Source organism: Rhodamnia argentea, chromosome 9 (assembly GCF_020921035.1).
Source record: "Rhodamnia argentea isolate NSW1041297 chromosome 9, ASM2092103v1, whole genome shotgun sequence".
Classification (NCBI taxonomy): Eukaryota; Viridiplantae; Streptophyta; class Magnoliopsida; order Myrtales; family Myrtaceae; genus Rhodamnia; species Rhodamnia argentea.
In genome coordinates this window covers 16,232,518-16,243,030 of record NC_063158.1, presented here as the reverse complement: position 1 = coordinate 16,243,030, position 10,513 = coordinate 16,232,518, and the positions used below count along the sequence as shown (strand labels likewise).

The following is a 10,513-nucleotide window of genomic DNA, read 5'->3' as shown; positions in this document are numbered from 1 at the left end:
GTGCCACCGCCGCTGAGACGCCGTGTGCGGACGACTGTGCAAGCGAGTGAGTCGCCGAGCTGATCGTCCGACCGCGTGCGACGGTTTACAGGGGTTTCCGGCTTGTGAATCCTTGCGCCATCGACCATATAGGCATAGATACGTCCGTGATTTGACCCGTGCAGCTGACTCTCACGTGTGAAAACACTCAAGGCGAAAATCATAAAAGGGTATGATTTTTCAAGAAAATGTTTTCTCATCTTCAGGTTAAAATATATATACGCCAGTATTGACAAGGTTACATAGGCCGTCCGGTCTCCACGTCAACAATATTTAGACAAAATTAGCCGAAAAAACTGAATTAGCTCTAGGTCGATTGATTTATGATTAAATTGACATTATTAAAAAGTTTAAGATTAAATTAGCGCTAATATTATAGGTTTATGATTTTTTTAACACATTTTCTGCTATGGAAACCATAATTATAAAAGCACAGGCGAATTTGTGAAAGCATTGGTCCACGCATTCCTATTAGTCTCGACTATAGTACATGAACCATAAAGACTATACAAAAATTGCTTCATCTATCGGACTTATGCGTAGCACGAACATGGTGATTGGTATAACTAAAATGTACGAGCTTAAATGAACTAACAGTAAAGCACGGCATGCTCCTAGTCTTATAAAGTAAAGAACGCTCAACAAAAGGGTCTTTCGATGTGATAGGTCAAGACCAACATTTTGATGATGTTTAGACTGAGACCGATAAATAGTAGCAAATTGATTTAGTAGCGATAAGAAATAGATTTATCTTCTCTAAAGAATTAAGACCGGCACCTTCATTGTTAATTGATCGATTTTTTATCCTGAAGTATGGGGCGAGTAATGTGCCGGTCCTATTGAAATTAGTCATTGAATTGATACATCATGAGGGTTGGGTTACTGTTTGTTATTAAATGAAGGTTTTTGAGTTAGACCCGCCCAATAGATGAGTATGGTTGAAAATGAACCAACCCAAATTGACCCGTCTTGACATATTTATATGCAATATAAATTTGACGACTAATATTCGATCATACTAGAATTCGTAAACATTTTTTTTCCTTCGTAAATTGTTACCTTCAGAGAATAGACAGCCCCATGAACTAGCTCGTCAAGCTAGTAAGGGAGCTCGAGTGTCAATTGTGGGCTGGAGCGTGAAAGTGATGAAGAAAGTTCGGCCCGACCAATGCAAAATTCATGAAACGGGTTCGGGTTTTGCACTCATTTCCACTTATTTGTAAAACTTTGAGTAACCCATGTTCAATCCCGACTCGTAGAAAGTGAGTTTTTTTTTGGGCTGCCATAGAAAGTGAGTTGAAAGAAAGGGTTTTGCACTCATTTCCACTTGTTGTTTCAGAATGTCTTGCTCCAATGCAACTTAGGGTGCGCATGGTAACCATTCTATTCCGGAAAACCGATTCTAATTAAAATGACTTTTTCCGATTCCGTTTCCGGATGAATTTTAGAGAATTAGAACGCGTTTGATAACTGCCCAAAATTTCTGTTCCTAGAATAGAAACGCATTTGATAACTGCACAAAATTTTTGTTTCAAAAAACTGTTTCTCTTCCTAATTTTTTTCATTTAAGTCAAATAACTATGTAATTACTTTGTAAAATTTCATTCTAAATTGAAGACTAATTTTCAATACACACTAAAATAATTTAAAATACATTATTTTTTTAACATGTCATAAATGAAACACAAATTTTAATACATTAAGTTTGAAGTTCGATTGAAGCATGGGAAAGTTCCCATATTAAGAACTCATTTTTTCTTTAAATGTTGCGTTATCCAAAATACATACAAACATAGCAGCCGAATAATCAAATTATTCACTAAAAACAAAAAAAAAAACAAATTATCCTCCTTGATACGAAGTACAAGTTCTTCACTATCATTTGGCGCCTTCTATCCTAAATCCAAGCGGGTGTTTAGCTTGAGCTCTACGTACAAATGTTTACATTTTGTGACACACGACCACGAGTATATATGTTATCATCCACATGTTTGATGCCATCATCTTCCGTGACATTTTTTGCAGAAGAGTGAAATCTATGAAATCTCGGAAATTTAGGCCCAAATTTATGAAAATGAGGTCAAACTAGCCTATTATAAGCTTATTCTATTTCTAGGGATTTTCTAAATTTTGGTGATTTTTTTTGAAATTTTTTATTTTTTATTTTATTTTTATTAGGTTGAGAAAAAAGTGACGAGAGAAATGAAAGGGAAAAGTGAGAGATGTGAGATTTCATTTTGTTTTGTGATTCTCAAAAGTGATTCTTTTTCCAAAACCAACTTTTTTTTAGTTCCGGATTTTGCTTTAAAACCGATTCTGATTCTCTAAAATTGATTAGGGGAACGTAATCAGAATCAAATTTATTTGCGTTACCAAACGCGATTTTCATCCTTTTTTGTTCCCGGAATCGGAATCAGAGAATGAGAATGGTTACCATGCGGGCCTTTACCATCTCAATGGCCGAATTAAACTCCCAAAATTTTCGGTTGATAGGTAAGATTTTCTCCAAGTCATGTAGAATGAATTACACATCTCAATAGTTGATGACCATTTTAAGCTTTTCTCTTCCTCACGTCATGTATAAGCTACTCCAAATAGACCGGGTTACTGTTAGGGCTTGGCACACAAACCACAAACGAAGTAAAGAGTAAAAGCGAAAAGAGAAAATCGAGACACAAGATTTATTTCAGTTCACCTTTAAACTATGCTACATCTAATAGAAGATTCTATTATAATTAGCATATTATACCTCTCGGTTACATTCCTTAATTATAAGAGACAAATAATACATAATAGTGTTTATTCATTGCGCAAGCTTAAACTATCAATGAAAAAATTTGGGTTCAAATTATAAAAGTTTTTAGCGGCTCAGAGAGCGAGATCTCGTGCCTTCCTATCAATGAGAAGTATGAATCACACTCAACAATTACAACACTAGTTGTGATTCAACTAGCCAAACCAATTAATACTAGTCACCCTTGCTCAAGATTCTCGGGCAACTAATGGGGAAATCAAAACCGAAAATTCACATAGATATTTCATCAAGCATGTGGGCGACAATGTGCATCCTCCACTAGAAAAAGAACCCGTCACTCATCGGGTCGAGCCATTTCATCATAATGATAGAAGACCGAGCAGCAAAAACAAACTTTCCGAATTGAATTGATCACGAGAACTCGAGAGGCATAGAATCGGGAGATGTCACACGTCATGCGCAAATATTCCAAAAAGAATCAAAACATAAAGAAAACATACGAGAATCAGAGCCTACGATGGAGATGAGAAATTAGATCTTTCTACGAAATTAAGTATTACCAAGAGAATTTCTTCTATTGAGAATTTCTTCTATCGAATGATTTATGGGTCCAAAGAAGTTCGTGCTCTATAGGAGGTTCAATGGAGGCAGACGGTGAATGACTTTGAAGGGAGTGATGCACAGTGTCTGTCAATAGATTGTTTGGTGAAGGAGAAGAAAATGCTAGTTTCCAAGATCAATATCAAGGTAAATTACGTAATACCCCCAAATTTTTTAGGTTTGCTACAAATGCCTCCTTCCCCCCGTCCCCACTTTTTGTTATTTGAAATTTGGCCCAATGCACATCGATATAAAGTTTTGAAATATTTTTTGGAGTATATCTTTTCTCGCAAATATAGCTAATATATGTATGACTTGAATTTCATAACTAATCACGTGTAGCCACGAGGTCAAATATGTGAAAAGAATTTTGCTGAGTCAACTCTAAGGGGGATTCGACCCAAAAAAAAAAAAAAACTCTAAGGGGGCACATTGCCGCCAATTTCAAAGAGGTGGGGGAACAAATGCAAAGATTGAAACGTAGGGGGAGCTTTCTATAATCCCAAAAAATTTGGGGGGCCAAAATGTAATTCTCCCTCGCTATCAAATACGCGCGGCAGGAGGGAAACTAAAAACACGCAGCGAGGCTGCCACCTGAAACGGGTCGAACTCGGGGTCTCATGTCCTTGTCCACCGCAAGATGCGGACTCCCCGCCCGAGAAATTCTGTATTCTTCCATCTCGAATGCCTTGTCTTCAATCCGAAACTCCGCAGAACTGCACAAAGTGCACGCACTGGTGATCACCGCGGGGCTCGACCGATCCGCCTTCCTCACTGGCAAGCTCATAAGCAAGTACGCACGTTTTCGAGAGCCCACCTCCTCTATCTCCGTCTTCGACCGTGTTTCACCCACCAACAATGTCTACCCGTGGAATTCCATCATCAGAGCGCTCGCCCACAACGCCCTTTTCTCGGAAGCCCTTGGCTTCTACTCCAGGATGCGAGATGTTGGTGTTCGACCTGATGCTTATACGTACCCTTCGGTCATCAATGCCTGTGCGGGCTTGGGTGATGCCGAGATGGGTAAGGTCGTGCACCAACATGTTTCGGAAGCGGGGTTTGGCTCGGACCTGTACATTGGGAATGCTCTGATTGACATGTACGCTAGGCTTGATGACATGGGGAAAGCATGCCACGTGTTCGGGGAAATGTCTCAGAGGGATGTTGTGTCTTGGAATAGTCTGATATCAGGGTACAGTTCAAATCAGTACTGGGAGGAGGCTTTGTGGTATTATAGCGAGTTGAAATTGGATGGAATTCTACCGGACTTGTATACCGTGTCCAGCATTTTACCTGCTTGTGGAGGTTTGGTAGCGGTGAGAGAGGGTCGAATACTTCATGGTTTGGTTGAGAAGATCGGGGTAGATGGAGATATCATTGTGAGGAATGGACTCCTCTCCATGTACTTCAAGTTTGGCAATGTCACGGATGCTCAGAAAGTTTTTGATGAGATGGTATTTAGAGATATTGTCAGTTGGAACACCCTGGTCTGTGGGTATTGTCAACTGAGATTGTTTGAAGACTCGATCCAATTGTTTAGGGACATGATCACCACATGTACACCTGATTTATTGACTGTCACCTCTGTCCTCCGTGCTTGTGGACACTTAGGTGACTTAGAATTAGGAACATTTGTTCATGATTACTCGGAAAGGAAAGGAATGGAGTTTGATACTAGGGCTAACAATATTCTTCTAGATATGTATGCTAAAGGTGGCAATCTACTTGCTGCTCGTCAACTATTTAATAAGATGAAAGATAAGGATTCTGTATCATGGAATTCCTTGTTAAATGGTTATATCCTACATGGGTCATATGGGGAAGCAATGCAGCTTTTTAAGATGATGAAGATGGAAACTGAACCTGATTCTATTACTCATGTGATGCTCCTGTCTGTATCTACTCAGTTTGCAGATATTTACCTGGGGGGAGAAGTCCATTGCCACATAGTAAAGTTAGGATTTACTATAGATTTACGTGTTTGCAATGCTCTCATAGATATGTACGCCAAATGTAGCAAGTTGGAGGATTCTCTGAGAATTTTTGGGCTCATGGATATATGTGATATAGTTACTTGGAACACGATTATCTCTGCATGCAACCATCATCAGGATTGTTGTTTAGGATTTCAAATGATCAATGCTATGAGAAATGAGGGGCTGGTGCCAGATGAGGCCTCGTTGTTGGGCATATTGCCAATATGTTCCTTACTTGCTGCTAAACAGCAGGGGAAAGAGATACATGGATATATTTTCAGATTGGGGTTTGAATCAAATGTACCAGTAGGAAACGCACTGATTGAGATGTATTCAAAATGTGGCAATCTAAAGGGTGCTGTCGGAGTATTTGAGCTTATGAAAGTAAAAGATGTGGTGACCTGGACTGCATTAATCTCTGCTTATGGGATGTATGGTGAGGGGCAGAAAGCATTGAAAGCTTTCGCACAGATGGAAGTTGCTGGCATCCTTCCTGATCATGTTGCTTTCATTGCTATAATTTTTGCTTGTAGCCATTCGGGTATGGTGGAGGAGGGACTAAATCTTTTTGACTGCATGAAGAATAAGTACAATATAGAACCTAGAATGGAACACTATGCTTGCACTGTGGATCTTCTTTCTAGATCAGGGCATTTAACTAAGGCAGAGGATTTTATCCTCTCAATGCCGTTGAAGCCGGATGCAAGCATATGGGGAGCTCTACTTAGTGCTTGTCGTGCAAATGGTAACATGAAAATTGCTGAAAGGGTCTCCAAGAGGATTATTGAATTGGATACAGACATGACCGGGTATAATGTTTTAGTTTCAAACGTGTATGCCTCAATGGGGAAGTGGGAACAAGTAAGATCGGTGCGGAAATCAATAAGATCTAAAGGACTCAAAAAAAGTGCCGGCTGTAGCTGGATGGAGATAAAGAAAAGGGTTTATATATTTGGTACAGGGGATAGATCCTTCGAACAGTTTGAGGAGGTTTATCAGTTGCTAGATATACTTGGCAGTCTGATGGCTAAACAAGGCTATGTTCCTGATTTGCAATGTGTCCTGCATGATGTTGACGATGATGAGAAGGAGGACATGCTTTGTGGGCACAGCGAAAGGCTAGCGATAGCATTTGGTTTGCTAAATACAGAACCTGGAAGTCCCTTACAGATAATGAAGAACCTTAGGGTTTGTGCCGATTGCCATACTGTCTCCAAGTATATATCTTCTATTGTACAAAGAGAAATTTTAGTGAGAGATGCAAATCGCTTCCATCTCTTCAAAAATGGAGCTTGTAGCTGTGGTGATCGATGGTGAGAGATCTGCTCATTTGATCAGTTATTTTGCTTGTGCGAGTGAGGATCAATATTTGTTGCCATGAATTTTTAACACAAATTCTCCAGCTGGAGTTTGCTGCTAAGTTTTATTTTATCATAAGAGAAGGCTTGTATAGTTGGAGGATTGGAGGCAGATAAGAAGAAAAGGTTGGGAGGACTTCCTTTGGCAGATTGCTTATCAAGTTTATCAAGGAGAATATATCCTTAAAAAAGACAGGTGTAGGGAATGCTCATTGAAGACGCAGTGCAGAGACTTTGGGTACAGCATAGGGCATGCAGATAGACATGAGAAATGTGCCAGCCTTTGAGTTGGAGATTCTTTTCAGTCCCTATGAGATGCAGGCCATGGCAGAGTCCAAAGAGATAGAAATATGGAAAGGAGGGTGGGCCAAAGGCTGGAATCTATTAGGTGAAACAGTTTGTAGCATTGCCAATGTGGATGAGCATTTTGAGCAGTGAATTTGCAGCAAGAGCATCCCCTGGAGAAGAGTTAGGACTACTACATCTTATTCACAGTACTTGCATTTTAACTTGAATGTTTTTTCACGTAAATCTGGATTGGCATTTGCAAAATTTCTTATGCAAAACCTTACACAATTAGTGAAAAGTGGGGTAACATAGGGATGGATGGATCGTTCTACAAACTGTAAAGTAATAAACAGGTTGGGTGAGTGATTATCCAGTTAAATACTTATCTCTCATGGAGGAGAAAGTGGTTTTCTTTAGTTTACAGTTTGACGAAGCATTCCTCCGAGATTACTAGACGAACAAAACAGCTATCATAGGAGTATTTGGACGGACATTACGACCAGCAAAGAGAAATGACAAAACAATATGTAAGAAAACAGACTATCTTTGTTTTCTCTGTTTACTCAATATGATTTGTAAATTTACCGAGAAGTGCTGTTTGCTTTATCTTCTCCCTTCTTCCTATGTGATTTCTTATGTATAATTGATATAATTAGTCTTTTTCACAAATCTTTTTATCCCTTCTGCAGCAAGTCTATATTCATGAGAAGCAGTCAGACAAAACTAGGCATGTGAATTCACGCATATGCAACCATTGGGAAACAGTCCAATGATGTGGTCTGCTCTAACACAGTAACTGATGACAGGAGTTTTGTGGATGATGTATCGAAGACAGATGAGTCAGGTGACATTAAAATCATGCTTATTCAATATTAGTGCACATTATATTTGAATATCATATGATGTTTGTGCAATCCAAATATGGATTGTAGGTTCACTTTGCACTTTACATGGGAAAGTTACTAGGACAGCTTGTTCGAGGCCAATAAATCTGACCCTGAAGAAGTATAGTTAAGCTGTGTGTAAATGAACAAAAATTGTGATTTGAAATCTATATCATAGGATTAAACTCTAGTGTGTTTTCTGCTGCAGTAATAACTCAATTTCTCTGTAGTTTTAGTAAGGAGAAATTTGTGATGACTACCCCAGTTTTCTGGGGCAAAATTTAAACTCAGAGAACTGACAACCACACCAAAACAATCAGTTATCTGTACCAGAAACCTAGTTAAATTGCTGAAGCAGAGAACTTAGTTATCCAGTGCTGTGCTGAAAACTGAGTCTAATGCTCAGACTTTTCAGGTCTCTAGGGGCTTTTTACAGCAGAATTATGAACTTGTTGAGATAATGCACACGAGATCTAACACTTTCATTTTGTGCATTTAAGTCCTAAAACTTGTCACATCTTCCACTTTAATCCTTCCTAAGTTCCGTTGGGTTTTATGGAAGGAAAATCTACGTGGTCTTTTTTTTATTACCTAAGGTAGAGGTGGCCAAATGGACCCGTGGGCCCGGAACCGGCCCGTTGACCGGGCCTACGGTTCAAGGGCCGGTTCCGACACGGTTTTAAAAAAAAAAAAAAAAAAGAAGGAAGGAGGCCGGGTGAAAAGAGCAATTGGGCCTTGGAACCGGCGGTTCCACCTTTTTTAGGAACCGGAACCGCTGGTTCTTGAATCGGAACTGGCGGTTCCGTGGAACCGGCCACCTCTAACCCAAGGTGTGCTTGCCAAACTGGTTTGATGCACGTTTAGGGTCAGGTTTGAATAAGAAGATCAGCCTAATGGAGATGAAGGAGCTCTACTTGGTATTTTTGTGGCTCTTTTGCTTGAAATGCTGAGTTAGCACCACTGAATTTTAAATTATGGAAATAGATGCCTAAATTAATGAAAAGAGGACATTAGGTGAATTATGGAGGTGATCTATCATTTTGAATATGAAGGTATTCATGTCTGGTAATGAATGCATATTATAGAAATGAAGTTATATTATTTTCTCTCTCATTTTCTTAGTTTGATTCCACCCATACATGATCTATGAAGAAGTGGTTCACAACATCCATAAATCCGAATGGAGAATTTACAAGTGATCTAAAAGTAGCACATTACAATCGCTCTCAATCACTGTCATTGGGCATGTTACTCTTTAAAATGTAGAACTTTTCCGCTAGGTCCACTCTATGATATGTCAAGTTGTTATAAATTTGTCCTTGGAATCATTGCTTCTGCTCATGGAGACTCAGTGAGACAGATAAGGCTAACGGAGCAAGCTAGATATGCGCCACCGGGAAAAAGAGCTCTGTGAAGATGGCTGCAGAGAAGATGATCTCCATTTCGTTTAAAAAATACACTGGAGAACTTAAGTTGGCGCAAAAAAAAAACTGATTTGTTGATTTAATCATGCTGCAGCAAACTCGTCTTGATTTTTCACTGTCATTCAGAAGTCATTGGGCTTGACAATGACAAGAATCGACCACCAAAGAGTCAAGTTGGGATGAACTGCGACATCTGTTCGATGCAGTCATGCTCACCAAGGATAAGATGCTGGTTGATGAAGCTGCTGGAGAAGCAATTGTATGCATTCTCTACCTAGGGAATTAAGGAGATCTTGAGCGATTATCCAGAACGTGGGAGAAGTGATGCTCCAACGAATGAAGATTGTAACTGTGGCCTTGGGAAAAGAGTTACCTGAACTGCTGTGATATTCATATTATGGCTTAGGAAGGGACATTTGCAAGGAATTTTGCAGCCTCTGTGTCAATGAATTTTGAACTCCGAGAGTGAAAACGGAAGGAGGAACTTTGATGACAAGGGGGCAATTACCGGCAACATGGCCACTGAAGATGTTGAGAAGTTACAAGATCAATTGAAAATCATCTCTGGCATGTTTGAGGAGTCGTCAGCTTTCAACCAGGATGATTTTGGAAAGGCACCACCAAGCACAGCAACAGTAATTGATAGCATTCTTTGCTGGGACGAAGTTAGTCGATGGGTTTGTGTCTGGGGGGTGTGATAAGGGGTAATCTCTGTGGTTCTATGTTATTAATAGAACTTGATGGACTCTTACTATTCAGAAAAAGAAACTAAGTGGACTCTTGCTAGTTCACTGCCTCCCTTTGACTTATTTTTATTAGACTCAGCTTAATCTCAACAGGCTGGAATTGTTGTTCCATTGTCTCCTGTCATTGAGTTACACTTGTTTTTAATCACCTGACGGAAGGGCAACATACAATGGCACTTAAAAAATGGTGTCAATTAGCCAAAAAAAAACACACAATTTTTACCTTTATTGCAAATTTTACACGAACTTTTAAATGATTCAAAAAATTAAAAATTTACTCAACATTGTTTCAAATTTAACCTCCGTTCGCATCCCATCCATCCTCGTCTCTTCGAAATGTCAGACTGATGCGGTTGTTATTGAGAAACACTATATTTTGTCCATTAAGCTAAAAGAACTTATGTTTGTTAAATTCGTGTCAATTCGTATCTAACACATGGAAG

General features: G+C 39.3%; 1 protein-coding gene and 1 long non-coding RNA gene across 3 annotated transcripts; one reads left to right on the top strand and one right to left on the bottom strand.

Moving 5' to 3' along the window:
* The first annotated feature begins 3,982 nt into the window (after positions 1-3,982).
* Positions 3,983-7,857, top strand: LOC115754896 (pentatricopeptide repeat-containing protein At3g03580). Of its 2 annotated transcripts, none has more exons than XM_048285514.1 (2): positions 3,983-7,222; positions 7,706-7,857. In XM_048285514.1, the coding sequence occupies exon 1, from the start codon at positions 4,015-4,017 to the stop codon at positions 6,685-6,687; it is 2,673 nt and encodes an 890-aa protein (XP_048141471.1). In that variant the 5' UTR covers positions 3,983-4,014; the 3' UTR covers positions 6,688-7,222; positions 7,706-7,857. The 2 variants fall into 2 exon arrangements, with proteins under 2 accessions (XP_048141471.1, XP_030549938.1); XM_030694078.2 differs by having other exon boundaries at positions 3,983-7,543.
* Positions 7,858-8,355: 498 nt separating this feature from the next.
* Positions 8,356-10,176, bottom strand: LOC125316655. The gene is made up of 3 exons (XR_007199753.1): positions 9,810-10,176; positions 8,726-9,279; positions 8,356-8,491 (listed from the first exon to the last, which is right to left on the bottom strand). It is a non-coding gene; the product is annotated as an uncharacterized LOC125316655 (long non-coding RNA).
* Positions 10,177-10,513: the final 337 nt, after the last annotated feature.